General features: G+C 36.3%; 1 protein-coding gene across 2 annotated transcripts in view; it reads right to left on the reverse strand.

The window, feature by feature from the left end:
* Window positions 1-13,939: 13,939 nt before the first annotated feature.
* si (sucrase-isomaltase (alpha-glucosidase)) overlaps window positions 13,940-21,734 on the reverse strand; it is an 83,550-nt gene continuing 75,755 nt past the window's right edge. For both annotated transcript variants that reach the window (XM_036134488.1, XM_036134487.1), the window contains exons 47-48: window positions 17,110-17,280; window positions 13,940-14,331 (exon numbers count right to left, since the gene is read on the reverse strand). In XM_036134488.1, the coding sequence (XP_035990381.1) occupies window positions 14,257-14,331; window positions 17,110-17,280 (246 nt within the window). In that variant the 3' untranslated portion in view covers window positions 13,940-14,256. The remainder of the gene's footprint in view (window positions 14,332-17,109; window positions 17,281-21,734) is intronic.

Below are 21,734 nucleotides of genomic sequence, written 5' to 3' on the forward strand. Positions count from 1 at the left end.
GTAAAAACGATTAAAAGGAAAAGGGGACCAGTTCAGCTATGTGATGTTACTGTCAAAGCAATGTCTCTTTTTATGACATGATCATGACAGAAGCAGCATGCTTTCATATTACACATTTACAATTTGTGTTTGCCTTATAGATAGATAAAGATTGGCTTTCTGAGGTTTTCGAAAGAAGCGAGATGTATTATTAGCGAACGTACTATTTTTAATAAGTGACTTGTCACTGAAAATGAGCAACTGAATTATTGAGTAAAAAGTTGCAATCTCTCTCTCTCTCTCTCTCTCTCTCTCTCTCGATATATATATATATATATATATATATATATATATATATATATATATATATATATATATATATATATATATATATATATATCCCTTAGTTCTATATAAATATAGAAGTAAGGGCTGAACCATCACCCAGCCTACAGATGAAGTGTTTGCACTGTCATTATCTCTCAATTTTGGTAGCCCCTTTAAGGTGACTTTAATTTTACTATGAAACTGCCCTATGTTAAGAACACGAAACACAAAGACATGAAATAAGTGATTCACACAAAGTCGCATAGGTGTGCTAAAGCTTCATATAAAATCCATTAAGAACAAATATGTTACCACCCACACACTTGTCATGTCTGATGACCTTCTGATGTTGTCAGTGCTTCCCACTATCTCTTTCATGTTGTTTTATGTTTTTGTTTTGTTTATCTGGAACACACTTGCATCTCACAGTCATGTTGGTGAAAAAGACACATTCTTACTGCAACTCATTTAAAACCATGTTGTCTGGTAAGACTGTATCAATGAAAAAGGTTTAGAAAAGTGCATTGACCCACTAAAAATAAGGCATAATTTAGCTGTTGTGAAAAAGTTTTGGACCTCATATTTGTGAAGAGAGTTAACATATGTGTGGAAGAATGTTGCAAAGCACTAACAATAGGTCATATTGGACTTTTATGAAATAAATTTCTTTGCTTTTTTTAATGTTTTTGCAAGATGAAAGGTAATCTGAAGGGATAAATATTTTTTAACCCTTAAAAATAAGGGTGCTTTAAAAGTACATATTAGGAGCACATCTGATAACATACATAGCTGCTATATCTACAATAGCATTATTAGGCAACACTGCTTCATTTTCATTAAACTAGCTTAGGAAAATGAGGCCCATACCACACAAAAGCGACATAGATCCTAACAGATTTATTACCAATTCACCAGCATTGAAGACATAGCCCAGTAATTGAATCTGACAACTTTAGTAATGTTCTTTACTATTTTATTTAAATTATTTGTATTCCATTAACACTAAAATGTGACATTCAAATTTTATTTGTGAAATACTTTTTGTCATGTTTGAATAAAGAAACATGTGTTCTCCGTTTACGGACACAATGGAATGCGTTGAAAAGTTTAGTGACAATGATGTATAGAGAAAAAGGTCATCTGGGTGTTTTAAGTGGCATCCTGGTTCAGCACTGAGGAGAGGTAAACATAATTGTAAGAACAATGGAACAGGGAATAATAATAACAGGTGGATAAAACTTTTAATGGAGATGAGAAAAGTCCAGTAGGATGGTAGCACATCCACACAATCTGAGTTTGGCAGATGACTGAGGGCTATGATAATTGTGTCTCTTTGTTTCCTTTCTTCCAGGAGTAGCGCTTAGTGGAGCACGTTGGAGGATGGACAGGGAGGTATGTGTGAGGTAGGCTGCTAGAGAATGCAACTGGCTGATATCAGCAAGTAACCTGACTCTTGCCAGATGGGTTTCATTCAGCAGAGCTCCACACATCCATCTGGAATTGCTCCATTGGAGATGTATTTCAGAAGGACGGGCCTTATCAAAAATCATTGTAAATGGCTGGATAAAACACTTGTCCGTCATCTTTGTGGATGTGCTACTTCAACCACTCACATTGAAACCAACCCATGACGCTGACGTTAGGGATGATCAAGTTTTTGGTCGGGAGAAGGGCAATAACATTGTTCCACTGTCTCCTTCACCATCCTCCGACCAACTCTCTTCTTCTTCTCCTTCTTCTTCGTCTTCTTCTTCTTGATTTTATTGGCGGTTGGCAACAAACTTTAAGTAGCATTACCGCCACCTACTGGTATGGAGTGTGGTTCGAAATGGACTATCAACTTATATAAGTATTTGTATCTTCCTACTCCTACCTTTAATATATAATTTAACTAAATGAATTTCCTATTTATATATACCTACATACTCTCATCCATTTTTATATATATCTTTATAATCCACCCCCCTAGATCATGCACCCATTCACACACACACACACACCTATTTTAATCATATTCTTTTAAATAATTTAGTTTTCTTTAAATATATAATAATTATTTGTATATGTTTACTCCCCGAATTCTTCCTCAAGATATCTATCAAATTAATCTTTTCCTTAATACATTCAAACTCTCTTTTCATACACCTTCTTTCTCTTTCATACTTATGGCATTCTAACATAACATGTTCTATCGTTTCATATCTGTCACAACATCACATTTTCCATTATTACACTTTTGTATTTTAAAAAGTGTATAATTAAGACCTGTATGCCCTACTCTTAATCTTGTTATCACCCTTCCTTCCTTTCTATTTCTTCTTTCATTTATTTTCTCTCCTACTATCTTCTGTATTTTATAAAACCATCTTCTTGTTTTTTCTTCATCCCACCTTTTTTGCCATTTTTCCATCAGTTTTTCTTTAACCATACTCTTTCCCTCATATTTACTTGTTTTAACTTTAAAATTAATATTATTATGAATTGCCCTTTTTGCCATATTATCTGCCCTCTCATTTCCTTCTACCCCTATATGCGCTGGAATCCATACAAATACAACTACCAGCCCCATCTTCTCCTTCTTCCTCTTCTTCTGCCGCAATTCTGTGGTCGGTATTCTTCTTGACCAATCAAAAATTAATCAAATAATCCAGCAATTATTGCAAAAAAAAAAAAATACAACATGTATAAAACAAAAGCATTAAATATAAGAATATTACTATTGCTTAGAAATTGCTTTTAAAACATTTTAAACACTTTAACTTATTTAAACTATTAAACCTTAATGAACTAAAACCATCCCATTTATTAACATAAATCCAAAATATAGCACAGGGCTACATATGGCATGTTTCCAATTGTTTGGAAAAACACCCGAGGACTATGGAGGACCAAGTCTTCCATATCTAAAAATAAATACAGAAATAAATAAATGCGCAATAAATAAATAAGCATACAATTAATTGCCACCAAATTAATAAATGTAGGTAGAAATTAAATTATACAGTGAGACATAAATGTATATATCTCTTTTAATTAGCTTATTCTTTTATTCGCCTTTGTAATAATTACCTTATTTATTTATTGTGCGTTATAATCTTCAACTTTATTTATTAATTACTTATATTTTTTAAGTATTTATTTTTGTGCATGTTATAATATTTTTGTCTGTTTTATTCTTCCTTTGTATTTTTTTACCCTATATATTTCTGTGATGCTATTTATTTCTGCCTGTCGCTTTTACATTTCTGCCTGTCCTTTTTACATTTCTGTATGCATTTCTGCCTCATTATGCAAATGAGGAGGGGCTGTGTCTTAAGGGCTCAACTTCTTCCCATTGGTTGGTTAGCATTTTACTGCGTCGGTCAAATCTACATGGCTTTTCCCCGCACTAAAGCTTAAGTAATGTCAAACTCAGCAGTCAGACGTTCAGTGTCCAACCTCTTAAGGAAAGCTGCTAATAGACTGGAAGAATTAGAACGCTGTACATTTGGGATCTGAATGTTTTTCTGTGGTTTCAGATTCGGTTTTTCCAGATCAGTAACTCATCGGCGGATGATTTCTTCTACAAAACAGACACCCCTCTGCAACCACAGCAAGGCAGACACTGAGCTACAACCATAGTTTCCTCAAAACGAGTCTCCCATCGCGCTGGGTGAATTACATTGGACCCTATGCAGAGCTCGCTTGATAAGAAAATACTGTAGTTGATTATAAAAGTCCCGTTGACTCCACGGAGTCAACAGGATCTAGCTCATGGTTGATCCGGTTGAGGGGCTCCGATTTCGGCCAGCGTCTCTCAGCTGCTCCCTCCTCCCACACGCGGTGGTGCATTTAGGGACCGTCAAAAAACATTTGAATCAAGCACTCTTGAGAAACAAAAATCAATAAATTCCGTATTTTGTGACCACCTATGACAAAACTAATATAAAATCATGCCACTAAATAACATCTGTAAGGCACCCTTGTTTTTATTCCATTTTAAGCTATTTTCAATTTTTAAGATTTATTCAAAGACAATAGTTGGCTGAAGTTGTAGAACAATTTCACAAAGAATTTGAGTGAGTGGGTCACATGACCTGGAAGCTATTGAAGAAAAGTCCAAATTTTTGTCTTGAAAATTGAAAATAGCTTAAAAATTAATAAAAACAAGTGTGCCTTACAGATTTTTATCTATTGGCATCAATTTATATTACTTTATCTTAGCTGGTCACAAGATAATACATTTATTGATTTTTATTTCTCAAGAGAGCTTGGTTCAAAAGTTTTTTGACGGTCCCTAAATGCACCACCGCGTGTGGGAGGAGGGAGCAGCTGAGAGACGCTGGCCGAAATCGGAGTCCCTCAACCGGATTAACCATGAGCTAGATCCCGCTGACTGCGCGGAGCTGTAATGTCCAATATCCAAATTCAAACCAACTTCACTGCGGTGCTGGATCATGCTTAAAGACGCAGCGTGAACCCCAAGTGTTGCAGCTGAGTCGGAAATGTTGGATCGGCTTGATGAAACTCCGCCTCCTTCACAAATTAGACCAACATGGATAGAATAATGATAATATGTAGTGCTTTTTATTGCCTGGATGTGAATCTGATAATCATATTGTGCCTTTTATAATCAACTACAGCATTTTCTTATCAAGCGAGCTCTGCATAGGGTCCAATGTAATTCACCCAGCGCGATGGGAGACTCGTTTTGAGGAAACTACGGTTGTAGCTCAGTGTCTGCCTTGCTGTGGTTGCAGAGAGGTGTCTGTTTTGTAGAATAAATCATCCGCCGATGAGTTACTGATCTGGAAAAGCCGAATCTGAAACCTCAGAAAAACATTCAAATCCCAAATGTACAGCGTTCTAATTCTTCCAGTCTATTAGCAGCTTTCCTTAAGAGGTCGGACACTGAACGTCTGACTGATGAGTTTGACATTACTTAAGCTTTAGTGCGGGGAAAAGCCATGTAGATTTGACCGACGCAGTAAAATGCTAACCAACCAATGGGAAGAAGTTGAGCCCTTAAGACACAGCCCCTCCTCATTTGCATAATGAGGCAGAAATGCATACAGAAATGTAAAAAGGACAGGCAGAAATGTAAAAGCGACAGGCAGAAATAAATAGCATCACAGAAATATATAGGGTAAAAAAATACAAAGGAAGAATAAAACAGACAAAAATATTATAACATGCACAAAAATAAATACTTAAAAAATATAAGTAATTAATAAATAAAGTTGAAGATTATAACGCACAATAAATAAATAAGGTAATTATTACAAAGGCGAATAAAAGAATAAGCTAATTAAAAGAGATATATACATTTATGTCTCACTGTATAATTTAATTTCTACCTACATTTATTAATTTGGTGGCAATTAATTGTATGCTTATTTATTTATTGAGCATTTATTTATTTCTGTATTTATTTTTAGATCTGGAAGACTTGGTCCTCCATAGAGGACAAGCTACTGGTAATAACAGCAAGAAGAGGAGGCCCCAAAGTAAAAAAAAATACTTCTTTAAAAAACCTTGTAGGGAGCACATCCCTGGGAGAACCAGAGGGTTTAAGATGATCAGTAATCTCCTTTACATAGTTAAAAGTCACTGGCTTGAACTGGTGAAAAATAGCAGACCATGCGACTAACATTGGTGGGGGAAATATAGTGGGCAATACTATCTGAGCCTGAACACTTGCCACCTTATTCACAAAAAAGTGTAAAAACTGATAACATGCCTGGAATGAAGGTTCAGTACAGTCTGTGGAACATTTAGAACATTATCAGTAGTTTTAAAGCATATGCAAGGTTTCTGACAGTTTGACAAGATACGATTTGACAAGTGTTTCCCTTTAGCATCCTCACAGCTGCCTGATAATGACACCAACAATCTTAAATTTTAAAAGGACACTTGAAGCTTATTCTTCTTTCACTTTCTTTCTGGTTTCCTACACTCGTGTCTAATTGAACGTGTTGATTCATCCATCCATGACTCAGACTTAGTTTTAGGCAGCCTGGGTTTCAGTGGAGCCACTGTGTTTATTACGGTTTGGCAGTTGGAATGTAACCAAGAGCTGAGATAATTTGTATCATGACATTCAGTCTGAAGCATGACATATTTTTGACTAAAGATGTCAGTGAACTGAGCTGCAGTGGAAGGGTTAATGATACGCACTTGTTGAACAGGAACACTAGATTTAAGAATGTTGACAGGACACACAGGCATATGGTCTGAAAACACTGCATCACAGATCTTCAAGTTGGAGATAGATAAAAGACAATATGATAAAGGGTCCGATGTATGCCCCCCTCCCTGGGTAGGCCACATGCTGCGTAAAGTCAAGAGTCAATGAGATTTAAAAAGTCTTTCACTAAAGGTTTGTCAGGGCAACAAATATGGATATTGAAATCCCCACTAATAAGAACTCTGTCATGTTTAGGCATTTTCTTCAGCTAAAAATTGAGAAAGATCCTTTAAAATATTGTTATGGTATTTGGGAGGTCGGTAAATTACTAGACACAATATTGCTTTAAAGTGGCCGATTTTAAAAACAAGAAATTCAAAACTAGAGAAAGATGATAGCAGAGCATGCTGATACTGACTTTAAAAACAGTTGCTATTCCTCCTCCTTTTTCCTACATTCGTGGGGAATTAAGATAACCACAATCCAATTCAACAGCTTTCGTTCAGGTCTCCTTCAAGCAGAGAAAATTAAATGCACTTGAGATGAAAAGGTCTTTGAGGATGAAAGTCTTATTGCATACAGACCTTGCGTACACCAATTCAAACCTGACCGTAGCTGGCTGAAACAAAGCATTGACAACCAGAGGAACTCTAGAGGTCGCAGGTTTCCCGGATTCATGGCGTGTTGCCGTGGATGAGCAAAGTAGAGGCAGCAAAGCTGGCGCACCTCTGGTCCAGTAATAGGCAATAAGCAGGCATAAATGGGCTCCAGTGAGCGTCAGACCGCCTCCCGGTCATTTAGTACCGCCACAGGAGAGAGCATGGTGTAGGTCCTCAGTTTAACCAGACATCCACTATGTTTCCCCTGGTGGCGGTTGCGCACGGCAAAAGTTAGTGGGTATCACCGAGGCAAAGATTTCCAGTCATGTTGATAAAACTCCCCAATGTTTCTGGCTGGAAACTGTAGATACAAAATAGTTTGCCAATCATATATCAGCAAAGACTTGGTATTGTAAGTGACAGTTGACAGGGGCATCACAAACATAAACAGAGCTCTCCATGACAGATGGCAGGCCATACACAGCGCTGCCATCACGTCAGCTGAAACATTTATCATCACTTTCTTCAATTTGCTACATTGTGATTTTGGCATGAAGGCGGGAAAAAATCCTTTTCAGCTTTCCTGCTTAATTAGTCTTACTCACTCATATGAAAATTCAGGCCTCACCGAACAACGTACAAGCTTTTTCCTTTCAAAATAACATAAGTAAAACCTTGAAAACAAGACTTCAGATAATTTTTTAGTGTATCAATTTTGTTACACAAGCAAATGCAAAAACACTGAGATGGTTACTGATTATTAATATGATAAAATTATTTCTTCAGAAACAAATTGATTTGCCATGGCATGATGAGGTATGGAATGAGGCAAAGGACAGCAAGACAGCTTGTAACCACATGAGAGCTACAGTTTATGAGTATACCATTGCATGACTGCTTGTTTATGAATTGTGAAAACAAGTATATAGCAAAATACATATCTCCGCTCTATGGCTGTTCACCACCCAGTGAGTCAGGACAAGTTAATTGAAAATTACTCTCAACGAGGCATCTCTATGGCTCTTCCAGAGCCTTCATTGGCCTTTAGGCTGTTTTGCTGATTAATACTATTCTTGTCAGTTCAAGTGGATGGTCTTGCCTAGGTAGGTTTATTGGTCTGTCATACTCTTTCCCTTTTGATGAATAAACCAGCGGTCAGTAAGATATTAAAACTTTGAGTTATTGCAAACTAACACTGTTCAAAACTTCTCCACAGCATTATTCCTAAGATGCTCTTTATCATGTAATTCGGTCACTAATATTCTCACTAATATAATAAGGTTTACTAGCTAATGTAAACCTTTATGACCTTTATGGAATACCTTTGGTCAGTACACAATTTACAGTATACAGATTTTTACTCCATTTCTTCCTTTTGTTGAGTTCTGAAGGCTATTGGTTTCACTGCATTTAATTTAGTTGTCTCATGATAAAAAAAAGTTTCAAGACGTTCTGGCTACACTTTTCAGATAATCATTTGTAAAGAATTTTGAAAACCATTTACTCTCTCCCTTCAGTGTACCAGTTGTGCTCTACTTATGTTGCTTGATCACATAAAATCCTAATAATACAATTTGATGTTTGTGACTAGGGCTGCAACTAATGATTATTTTAATAATCGATTAATCAGTCGATTATTTTCATGATTAATCAATGAATCAGATGACAAAATTTCCACTTCTTTTTTCCAAAATAGAACATTTGGGTTGACGGAGTAAATAAGTGGACAAAAAAAAACATGTTGCTACATAGGTGTTCTGTTAGAATAATATTAGGTAATAAATAATTTAGCCTCAAATAAAGAATTTTATGTTGATGAGATTGTAAGTCAATCATTTAATAGTCAATGTTGTCTATATGAACAGTGATTTAACACAACAAAAGTGAAGCTGTAAAACTGGGGTGTCAAATGTGGTTTGGTTGAACCTCACCTAGGGAAAAAAATGGGGAAAACAATGCAGCCAGTGCAGAAACACCACTTCTGACAAACAAATAAACCGCCAGCCCATTTCATAGACTGTTTCAGCACATGCTGCATTTTATGTAAATACTACATGCTACATTTGTCCATTTACATATTTTACTTCCAAGTATGTTTATTCTATATGTAATACTAATTATTCTTCAAAGAGTCAAAAAGGGTGTTAGATATTTAATATGATGTGTTTCTTCTGAGGGTTTTACAGTTTTGAGAGTGATAGGGTTATGATAAATAACCCCTTATTATCCTACAAAGAAAACCACACAAACACAAGTTTAGACTTTTCGGCAGAGAAGGGCAGAGAGACGCAAACAGAGAATTTCACTCCCTGACAGTCTGGGATCATCTGCGTTGAGCCACCTCTTTATCTCTGCTTTATTACCAACTTCAAAGAAGGGGCACGAGAGGTCAGGAATTTACAACATGGGGGTTTGGCACACAAAGAGGGGTGTAGGTTTAACACACAGCTGGATAAGGCAAGACATTCCTTATTTGGGAGAAGCATTTGTTCTTCTTGTTTGAAGTTAAAACAATAGAACATTCCTGCAAGCCAGCTCTTGAAACAAACCAAATGCCTGTAACTTAATGAAAATAAAATGATTACATTCACATTTCTCTAACAGAGAGTGTCCTTTATGTTTGTATCTCGTTTTTCTCTAACTGTTTTTAATTTGGGTCTGTCTTTTATCATTCCGAGTATCTCACCAAAATTTCATGATGGTTACATAACAATAAAGACTCTTGAAAAGTTAGTTTAGAGTCCTGCTCCTCTCTCCCATACAGTACCTTCACTCAGACTTTGTCAGAAAATTTAAAGTTTAATCAACAAATTATTACTATCAGAATTAAACTGTACACTAATCAGCATCCGATCAGCATCCATCTAAACACTTGTTCCGATTAACTAATTTACAGTGCCTGCGTGTGGAATTTTGGGATGATCATCATTTCCTTCCGCTCTCTCAACAGCAAATCAGGAGTACTCAGTCATCTTACAGAACCTGGTGCGGTTCCGTTCTATGCGTTCAAAACAGTCAGAATCAACACACCTCTGTGTTGGTGTTGTTTTTAATTTCTGCATCAAGAAGTACAAAACTTCTGCGGTTGTTTTATGGAAATTCAACAACTCTGCTAATGTCAGAGAGTTTCTACTTTGAATAAAGCTTGTTAGCAAACAAGCTAACAGACGAGCTAGACGAGCTACCAGATTGAAGCTAACGCGGCACCCTGAGGCACGGTTTCGGCCACGCAGGACTCCGCTCACAGCCCCGAGCCAAGGGCTGTCGGTGTTTCCTCACTTTGAAAAAATACGGAACAAACGGCAGATATTGTAATGACTTACCCTGCCGTTGAGCTCCTGTCACCCTCATCAATGACTCCATGTTATCTTTTGAGGACTGGGTTTAGCCATTTTCTCTGTGTTGTCATTTATAGAATTTAGTACAAAAAGCAGCATTTGAAAATCCTGCCTCCACTTTGTTTACATCGCTCTGCAGCCAGTAAGCCAGCATTGGCGACCACCTGCAGGTAAGCGGCTCCACGACCTGGTGAGTGACTCATTAATCGCGCAACACAACAAATCATGCTGAAATTCATGCTCCAATGCTTTTTAATTGTTGATTGTTCTCGATTTTATTGATTCCTCGTTGCAGCCCTAGTTGTGAGATGACAAAATCAGAAAACAAATCACATTCAAGGGTAGGAATACTTTTGTTTCACACTGCGTCTACCAAGAAATAGAGTGTTCAATGCTAAGAATACTCTGTAGTATTAATTAGTATGCAATTGTTTTTTTTTACATCATCCTGTGAACTGACTGCTACATGTCTTTTTTTTACTTGGCCATCAATAAACATGAACATTTCAATTTCTACTTTTGACTGTTTGAATACTTTTCAATCTCTGTTTTGTTGGATATGTTCATGCAATTGATGTCATGGGGGAGGAGCTGGACACTCTGACGACCGTGGCAGAGAGGAGGATGCTATCCAGGCTTTAGTTCATCTTGGAACATGTAGCACATAATCTCTACGACCCACTGACCCAGCAGAGGAGCTCCTTCAGCAGAAGACTCCTCTCACCCAAATGCACCACAGAAAATCATTCCTGTCTCTCTCTCTCTCTCTCTCTCTCTCTCTCTCTCTCTCTCTCTCTCTCTCTCTCTCTATATATATATATATATATATATATATATATATATATATATATATATATATATAGTGTGCGATTTGCAAAAAAACCAGAGGGGGGATCATTTCAAAAGTTTTATTAATAAAGGTTAGCTAGCAGGTGCTCTTTCAGGTAGCTAGCTAGATCCAGAAGGTTAGACTTGCGCCATCTACTGTCGGGACTCGGGAGGGGGTATTAGTTTACTTTAACTGCTTTGAGCAGAAAACGTAATAATACTCTTTAAAAACAAACAACAAAATTAATTTACAAATGTGAAGGACACAAGACATGTATTAATATCAATTTTGAAAAATCAATAATATTTAGGGGTTAAAGCAAAAATAATCAATTTGACTGAAAACATTTTCTAGTCAGCCCATATATTCCCTGGGCCATGGACGTCATGCCACCTTAGTAACCTTATTTGCTTATTGTGCAAAGTCCACTTTAACCAAATCTGACATTTCCATTGACAATTCCCGTATCTCTCCCACCTTCCAGCTTCAGAGCCTTGGCGCCATCATGGACAGCCCTCTCCATAATCTCCTTCACTTTCCACATCCATAGCATCACCTGGTTAACTTTAATATTTGCAGCATCAAGCAAGTTCTTCCTTCGCACTTTTGCCAAACTGGTCCACAGTCCACTCACCTTTCCACTTTACAATTTCAAAACCCTCCATAAACTGCAGCTTATTCAAAAGACAGCAACTTGCGTCATTACATCATATTCTTCACACCTGTACATTAACTCCACTGTCACATTCAATATAAATCAATCCTATATACTCCGTGTCCCCACCTCTCGCTCATTGACTGCTGGAGATGGTCAACAGCCCCTCCACGACCTTCTTTGTTACAGAAAAGCGCAGGTGGAATAATATTTATGATTTTTTTTTTTTACTTTTTCCGAATCAGACCCAGTCAAACCGGGACATCGTTTCACATTCTGTCCCTCCCTCTTCTTCTTCTTCGCGTCATGCTAAATTAGCCGAGCTAGAGCGTTACTCTTTCAGTTTTAAATAAAACATAACAGCGACAGACACACTTACCGAGGCAAGTTGTTGTCAGCTGTTCTATCCGCTGAACTTTCTGTCCTGCTGGTTTGCATAAATCCAAAGAAAACCTTTGACCACCGCAACTTTCATTCATGCATCTGTGGTTAGTTTGAGATGTTCTTCCAAAAGTTAAAATGATTGAACACCGAAAAACCTCAAACTGGTAGATATCCGCTTTGCAAAGACCCGCCCTACTCTCCTTCTGATTGGCTAATGTCCTAGCTCTGCCAGATTTCATTGGTTCAGCGCAGCTTCTGTTTAAAATCTTGAATAAAAAGTGTACACGGAACATTTTGCGCTCATTTTCCAAATGACGAAAGTCCCTCACAGCGACAAAGAACATTAAACCCTTGATAATATTACTTTTTCAGATCAGAAGGGGGAGGAATGTATCCCCCCCAGTAATAAAACATGAATGACCAGAGGGGGGGACATCACAATCAGAGGGGGGAAAAATCCCCCCCATCCCCCCCCCCCCCCAGCAAATCGCACCCAGTATATATATATATATATATATATATATATATATATATATATATATATATATATATATATATATATATATATATATATATATATAAAATGTCTCTGTGTTGCCCTGCGACAGACTGGCGGCCTGTCCAGGGTGTACCCCGCCTCTTGCCCGGTGAACGCTGGTGATAGGCACCAGCACCCCTTGCGACCCCATGAGGGATAAAGCGAGTAAGAGAGTGCCATCCATCCATTTTCCAACCCGCTTAATCCCCTCATGGCGTCGCGGGGGTTGCTGGTGCCTATCTCCAGCATCATTCACTCACACACTCACACCTTAAAACAATTTAGAGAGACCAATAACCTAACAGTCATGTTTTTGGACTGTGGGAGGAAGCTGGAGAACCCATGCATGCACAGGGAGAACATGCAAACTGCAAACTCCATGGAGAAAGACCTTCTTGGTCTTTCTGCAAACCTTCTTGCTGCAAGGCAACAGTGCCACCCACTGTTCCACTGTGCAGCCCATATATATATATATATATATATATATATATATATATATATATATATATATATATATATATATATATATATATATATATATATATAAAGTATTTCTTATTCTAAATGCACAGTAATTTACATTGTTCTGTAAATTGACTCATTTTTCTTTTTTGACTACAACATTTAAATCTATTACATGCTAACAAGAACTATGCACGCTTTTAGCTTCTCAGAAAGTGCTGTTGGTGCATTCAACTATTTGAACATTATTTCTTGTTTGTGTCTGTGTGTTTTTTTTTTTGAATCTGTATAAATTCTTAGTTGGTGTCTCACCAAATTTTCATTATGGTTACAGAATGACAATAAGGATTTCTTATTATTGATAATTCTGGAAATGCTATTGACTACTCACTAGGAATGTGAACAAGAAATGTAAACTGAAATTCTTTGATTTCTGCAGAAGTAGGGATTTATCAGAAATGACCTAAATCTATATTTTAAGTAATAGGCTATCTAAATGATTTATAAATAACAATTTAGAGGACCCATATGTCACATTATAAATACATGTAACACAAACACATTTAATACAAATAAAAAAATGATTGATTGATTGATTGATTGATTGATTGATTGATTGACATTTCAGTTAAGAATGCAACAATAAATGTTATTGGTGGAACTAGTCAAATCATTCTATTGGAGGGATTTTGAGTTTAAGAGCATACTTCTTTTCATCGTTGTATCAAGGTATGTGTCATAAAGAAGTGCAAAATAAATGGAGTTATCACAATTTGTACATTTGTACAATTTGTACATTATCAAAGATTTTATTCATCACATAGTTTTATGTTTAACATTTAATTTTAACACACATTAATGAAAGAGGAACTTGTGTTTTTTAAATAGATTCAGCACTGATAGAATAAATTAAGGTCAGAGATTTAATGTCATATATTTTGTTTCACATAACAAAAAAACACAAAAAATAGTATCACTTTCAGCCTGTCTTCCATGTTATACTGAAAGGCGTGTGCAGAGGAACAGCCAATGAGGTAGCATCCATAATCAGCTCCTATGGTAAGAAAAAAATAAAAAAGAATGAATGATCCGTAGAACATTATGCATTATCATGTAAAAACAATGACGACAAAACGGTGTAATTTTTTTTTCTACCTCTGTGGCCATGCACAATATGTGCTTAGATAACAGGTGTGGAAAAGCGTGTCTAAAATGTTATCCTCATTTTGTTTGAGCAACTTCATTGACCTATAAGATGTGCATACAAAGACACTGCTCAGTTGGTAATATCTCTCCTAATGTACCGTACCATAAGCCAGTTTTCTGCATGATTGTAACTACCTTGTGTTATACATGGCAGAAATGACTCTCTACCTCACTGTATCTAAATGACACCACCATCTGCTTACTGATTTGGTTACTGATGTTCACATTATTACCCAATCAGACCATGATTATGGAAAATCGATTGTCTCATACCAAAAGACTAGTTATCATCACCATAAACTGTGTCATATTTGCTCCTTTTCTCATATTTCCCTTTGCCCATTCTTTCTCCATATGAGTTCTTTTCAGCATTTTTCTCTTTTTCTTTCTATAAATGGGATGTTTTTCTGCCTTTTACCTCATTCACAGCCAATCTTTGCATCCCCAACACAGGCGCAAGCAACAACAGAACTCCTGACTTTCTTTAAATGAAATTCTCAACCTCTTGCCTCGCTTCACTCTGTCTAACTTCTCAAATGTCAGATTAAATCTGAAACTTGGAGGCTTTTTCACCTTTGATTATTTGAAGAGTTGCACTAGTTATCATTATAATGCTCCCAAGAAGGGCACTGTCTATAGGTACACAACCTCAACAGAAGTATTTTATAGCAGCCAAAAATGAGAAGTAACATACAGTACACTATCTTGTTATCTTTTCTTTATGTCCTCTCTGAGTCAGTTGTTTATATTGTGTGTGTGTCACTACAAAGCAGCTCTAACCATCTTTGCATAGCCTGGTCTATTCTTTCAAGTATTTTGGAGGGGGGGTGGGGGGTATTTTCTAATCTGTGACAGTTGTTCAGACTGTACTGAGCTGTTTGGACTTTCCCATTACCTAAAGCCCTGATCTACTCAATAACAATCCCACTGAAGTGTCCTCGAGTTGAACCATGAATTTTTTCCAGTTCTAGTAAAAACCTGTCGACCGTGACCATTTTGCTTCACAGAGGACCACTGAGTATGCTCATTCAATGTTAGTCTGAGGAATAGCTTTGATGTTAAATGTAAAATTTGCATATTCTTTTTTTTTTTATTAAGAGTGGCTTCTAAAAATCAAAGTAACCTGAACTGTAAGGCAATTTAGAAATTGGCAATGGTTTTGCTTTAACCTAAAGGGATGGTCATGAGTTTCCTAAACATTTATTTCTGTCAAAGATTCAGCTGAGATCAATACTGTGGCAAAATATATATATATATATATATATATATATATATATATATATATATATATATATATATATATATATATATATATATATATATATATATAAGCAGCTTTAAAAGATCTGTCTTATACCAAGTCCTGTCTTGTGTGTTCATTACCAAATTAAGATAAAATAACAGTGTGACACGGAAGACAGTATTGATCACAGCTATGAGAGAGCAGCACAGCAGGATATGAGATGCGATCCTTTCTTTGTTTCTTTGTTTGTTTGTTTTTTTGCTTTGTTGGGTATTTTAGACCGGTTGGAAAGTGCTCAGTCAACTCAAGCACTTGTGTGTGTTTCTGCTGACGTGTGTTGAAATAAAGCTTACTGAAGTATGACAGTGATGCTCAAGAAACAGCACATGTCAGACACTGATTAATTTGTTTATGCCGGGATTATTAGAGCAGAAACTCTGCCAAGTTTACATTCAATATAGGAAGGAACATATATGTATTCATACTGGGGGGAAATTATTGATGCACTTAAGATGGGCATTTTAACTGTTGCTAATTACTATTTGCACAGGGAGAGTTTGTCTGGTACACTTATGAAACTGCACAGTTGTTCACATCATTTTGTAAACTGACTGCAGTCTCTTTTTACTTGAACATTTAAGTTGCATTTATTTAACCATTTGTACACTTTTTAGCTTCCCAGGAAGTGTTGTTAGGTACATTCAACTTAAACATTTTATTTGTATCTGAATATGCCTTATTATCTATTAATAATTGTACAGTATCTTCCCACTTCTGATGGAGTCTTTCTCTTCTGTTGTAAAGTTTAACCTCAAATTTAGCTTTATTTCATTGTGTGATTTTTTTCATTTTGAGGGTCTTCTCTATGAATCCTCATTCTTTGTTTTGCCATGGATGTCTTTGATTTGTGTCAGTGTGTTATATATGAGTTCTGAGCTGGTGTCTCACCAAAATTTCCTTATGGTTTCATGACAAAATAAAGACTCTTGATTATATACTTCTTGAAGTTTTGTTAATCATATTTTCTACTTTCATAAAGATAAATTAAAAACGCTATGCTTTAGGTAAGTCTGATTTCTAAGTGAGTAGATTTATACCTCGGTTTCCAAAAATGTGATTACATGTGTGTGTAAAATTTTAAATGTAACATTATTTAATTTACTTACACTTGTGATACATATACCTGCAGAAAAAAGACAGAGCTGAAGAGAGGGTTCTTTGCTAACAAAAAGTAATATCTCCCTTGTTTTGCCAGTTCTACTTTCAGTGCTATTTTTATTACATCATTTTAATTTCGTACAGACATAAAAATAAAGAAAATCAAACGTGCTTGAAGCATAAGACTCCTATAAAAAAGAACAGGCATTTCAAAACACTTCTGACCTCAGTGGTGGTATTGTGCTTCACAGGAAGTGGGTGCGTCAATCCACTAGAGTCTGTTAGGGTTGCTGCTGTGACCGTGACATTGCCTGCTCCCCAAACCTTCACCACACCCAGGTTCAGATAGTCAGTCGGATTTAGACCGTTGTGAACAACCTGACTGAACAACTTTTTCTGGAGGAAGAATTGGAAAGAAACAAAAGGAAAAGAGAGAAAAACAGATAACTATTAGTTTATTAAAAAGAAGAAATACAGAACAAAACTTATTTACAACATATTAAGTTGCTGACCTGATAAAAATACAATTTGTGCTACGTTGTTAACAGAATATTTTTTTTTACTATTCACACCTTTTTATATTAATTTGCTCTTACATGTAATTAATTTAATTCTATATTATTTATTTAATTCCAAATTAGTTTCTCAAGACACTTTATATCCCACAATGCTTCACATGTGATGGTAGATGGCATAAATGCAACCTTTATTATTTACTGAGTTCAGTTAACTATATTTCCTTACAGTAGGCAATAAGTTGTTGTGCTATCGCCATGTAGAATAAAATCAGATTGTAAGTTTAAAGCCACTGAAATGTGAGACTTTTACAGGCCCCCAGGGGACTGCCCATCACAACAGGGGGTGCCAACACTGCTATGTACCAAGCCCCCTTGGATTCAACTTTCTCTTTGTCCGTGGACTGTGAAATCATGCACACTGGAGAGACTCTTACACATCAGAACCTAACCAGCCGACTGCCATGGAAACAGGCTTGTAACTTTTCATCAGCTTTTGCAGGTGAAAGGCTGATCTGAAGTTGCCCTTCAAACTGTGCAGACCCTCCAGAGAATGAACACAGCCACGTCAGGAAGGCCGTGCCGATGTCCCCCACACTCGACAGGCCAAGCACAGCCCATTGGAGCCCGTGTAAATGCATACCAGGCTGGGATTCATGAGGAATTTTCCCTTTTTGAGCCCGTCGCTTGTGTGCTGCTCAGACAACCAGCTTTACCTTGGAGTGATTCAATGCAACTGGAAGCCCTGTCACCACCACCAGACAAAAGCAGAGGTTTGGCAGAGGAATAAACATGGATAGTTTAGAATGCTTTACTTTTAATGTTTTTTTTCTGGTTTTGTTTTAAGGTTTGACTCGGTAAAGGACTGGGAGTGAGCAGGCTAAGCCGCCCACTAGCATCCTTGAAACAATACTTTGCCAATTAGGTTAGGGTTAGGGTTTTATACATCGATGGAATATTAATGTTTGTGTTTTCTGGTCCACTCATTACGACCAAATAGAGCTTAAAAGTCTTTTTTAAATTAGCATCAAATATCCGCTAGCATAGCACTATTAGCGTCACAGATTATCTACTGCCAATACCCTAGTTAAGCATAACTGCGGTTTGTTTTAAACCTAATGTTTGTACTGTTTAGCTCTGCCATCATTCCATAGTACTATAAGCAAACATCATTAATAGATTAATAGGAAAGATTAATATTGATTTAATCGTGTTTTGTCTAATTTTAAATCAAGCTAATAACTGATCACTACAGCAACCTTCAGCTTCCTGAAGAAATTGCATTAATAAAATCAAGTGTCCTAAAGGCATTGATTTTTACTGAGCAAATCATTCTTTAAGATGTTATTTTATCAAATAATGTTTTATTTAACGCAGGATTTGCATTGTGAATGGGTTGAAGCACCTATCAAATTAGATGAGTTAATTTAACCTCATTCCATATTCTTTATAACTTATGTTATCTAACTTAGATCCGCAGTGAACTAGGATTCACTGAATTATGCTGCTGATAGTTTTCAACTATTTTATTTGACTTTTTGTTTCTTTTGTGTGTACATAGTTCCTTTTCTTCTTTTTATTTTAATTTTGCTTAGTGATTTAGTTAAGTTTCACTAGCCTAGTAGAGAGGATTTGTTGATTCAAATGTAGTATTAATTCAGATGAACAACATTCTATAGTGGTGTTCAGTGGATGGTCATTTATTTCTCTTAATAAATTCTTGAACTTAGAAAAGAAGTTGTCACTCGTTTATTCTATGTATGTGCAGAGTTTGCTTTTAAAAGAATGCCACTGCTCAAATCCCTCCTTTCAACTATAGTCCTAATATCAGCTTTGTTGGCTGATATCCACAATACCTAACACACAGAGGTATTTATTAAACATTAGATAACATAAAACTGTGCATAATGGCACAATAGAGTAGATCAAAGAAAAAATTAAAACACTTAAAATCATTAGTCCCATGGCAAATGTATTTTTTTTTTTTTTTTGCCCCCAAACAAATTTGGCCTAAAAACAACTGAAAAGTATAGAATGGCAAAGAGACAAAATGACCAATCCTCATGTTGAACTTTGTCCGCAATGTGTTGAAATTGATAGATATTTTAACTGTAAATAAATATATATGCATATTGTTACAATACAACAATATGTATAGTATAGTATATTGCTAGATCAAAGCAAAACACACACACATATTCTAAGTCCCTGTTTATTGATTAATAGAAGTAAGGAGCTGGCAGTCACTTAAAATAACCGGCAAAGTGTTGTTCATGAGTTGCAGGATCAAATCCCCCCCCACACACACACACACACACACATTTATCTGCTAATCTGTCAGGAAGCATTGGCTTCATTGCTCAACTCATCCTCATCTTTTCACATCTGCCAATTCACACATACGTACACAAACTCACGCACACACTTTGTCTGTTCTGCTCTGTCTTCTTTTGGCTGCCAGATACTGTGTCTGTTTTATCGCCATGTAAAATTGCTCTGGATTGAGCCTGATAGTAGGCAGAGGACAGCCACAGATGTTTGGCCGGGGTAACTGTATGTGTACACTGTAGATGTGCACACATATGTATGCCTAAGAATATGTAATGTGTGATGCATGTATACTTGCATGTACTTGCCTCAGATTGTTTGGCTGACAAAAAAACAATGCGCAGTGCGCTATCCATTAGTCCCAATGGTTAGGAAGTTTCTCATATATTTAACTCATGCTCAGGTCTGGTAAATATTTCCTTATAAATTAACGTAGCCATAAGGCTATAATCATGCGCACATATTAGCAGAATCCTAAAGGTCTATTTCTGTGAATACACCATGGTTACCATGGTTAATAATCCATCTTGTACCTGTTTCTATCAAAAATAATGATACTGTGATAATTACACCTACAAACATAATGAACAGGTTTTTGTTGAGTTCCATTGTGGATGGTTTCCTTTAAAGCACAAGGCGTATCTCTTGTAATGGAAAGTAAGTTTACTCTGAGACCATGTCCTTGCAAAGTCAAGCACATTTTTTAAAGCATTTTTTTCCTCTCTGTTTTGGTCCTCTGTCCACACTGAAACACAATTTATTCTCCCCTGACAATAGAGCTATTTGAAAACAGGCTGTTTAAAGAAAAATGCCAGCTTGATGTGGCTTCTTTTAGTGAAAATGAAACTCTGGGCTGTCATTGGGACGATGCACTGGGTGTTTTGCTTCCCTTTAGTAAACTGTGAAGGACAAAACAAAACCTTCCCAAATATGTATGTTTATATGAAAACCATAGACTGTTTTAAGACAAATCCATTATTGATATTTTATTTTTTTCTGTTCATATTTCTGCAAAGGCTTGTTTACTTGGGGTAATTCAGAGATTGTGTACAGGGTATTGAAATTTCCTATCGAGGTGGTCAGGTGATCATTAGGCGAAAAGCTTCTTTTTTGTGCAGGTTTTTTTTTCTTTTCAAATTTTCAAATTTCATCTCAATGTATATGTTGTTGGTGTACTGTCTGACATTGTCTTAGATTTTATTTGCCAGCTGCACCCACATTGTTAGCTGAGCCCTATGCCTGTATTTTGGGCATCTTCTCTGTGTGTGGCTTACAAAATTATATTAAAGCCTGTACACTTTATTGTTGATCCAGCAAATCTTGGCGTCCCTAGGAAACCAAATGTGTTTTTCATCCCTCACAATGATGTTAACTTCCTAACTTCAGACAAAGCAAAGAAATCAGTTAATGCCACATGGTAATATTGTTTTTGTGCAAATCTTGTCAGCAGAGGATTAGCTGTAAATGCATTGAACTGAGCCAAGTTCAGTCGTGTCTAAGAAACCAGTAAACATGTTAAAAATTGGTATAGCAAATCTCTCAACACGAAAACATCTGCAGGAGAGAAAGATATCAGATAAGGAAAGAATTTAAGAGCATGGACAATAGTCTGACACATATATATATATATATATATATATATATATATATATATATATATATATATATATATATATATATATATATCAGTGACGTGCAGTCAGGGGAGGCAAGTGAGGCCTGGCCTCACTTGTCATCATGGAAAGAAAGAAAATATATAATGATGATAACATAATATAAATTGTGGTTCACTCAGTCATTTGTAATAAAACTTATTTTTTTATCTAATTTCCTCATTTTTTATCATATTCTCTTTAAAATCACAGACTTTTCGCTATTTTTCATGTAAATCCTTGGTGGCGCTTGATAGCGAAGCCAATGAGGGCGTAGTGAGCTTGGCCTCCCCTGGGATTGCGCAATCCCATGTTAACTGCACTGGCTTCCATTCTGTGAATGCATCTTCCTGTC

The sequence above is a fragment of the Fundulus heteroclitus genome, unplaced genomic scaffold (assembly GCF_011125445.2).
Source record: "Fundulus heteroclitus isolate FHET01 unplaced genomic scaffold, MU-UCD_Fhet_4.1 scaffold_83, whole genome shotgun sequence".
In the NCBI taxonomy this organism is placed as follows: Eukaryota; Metazoa; Chordata; class Actinopteri; order Cyprinodontiformes; family Fundulidae; genus Fundulus; species Fundulus heteroclitus.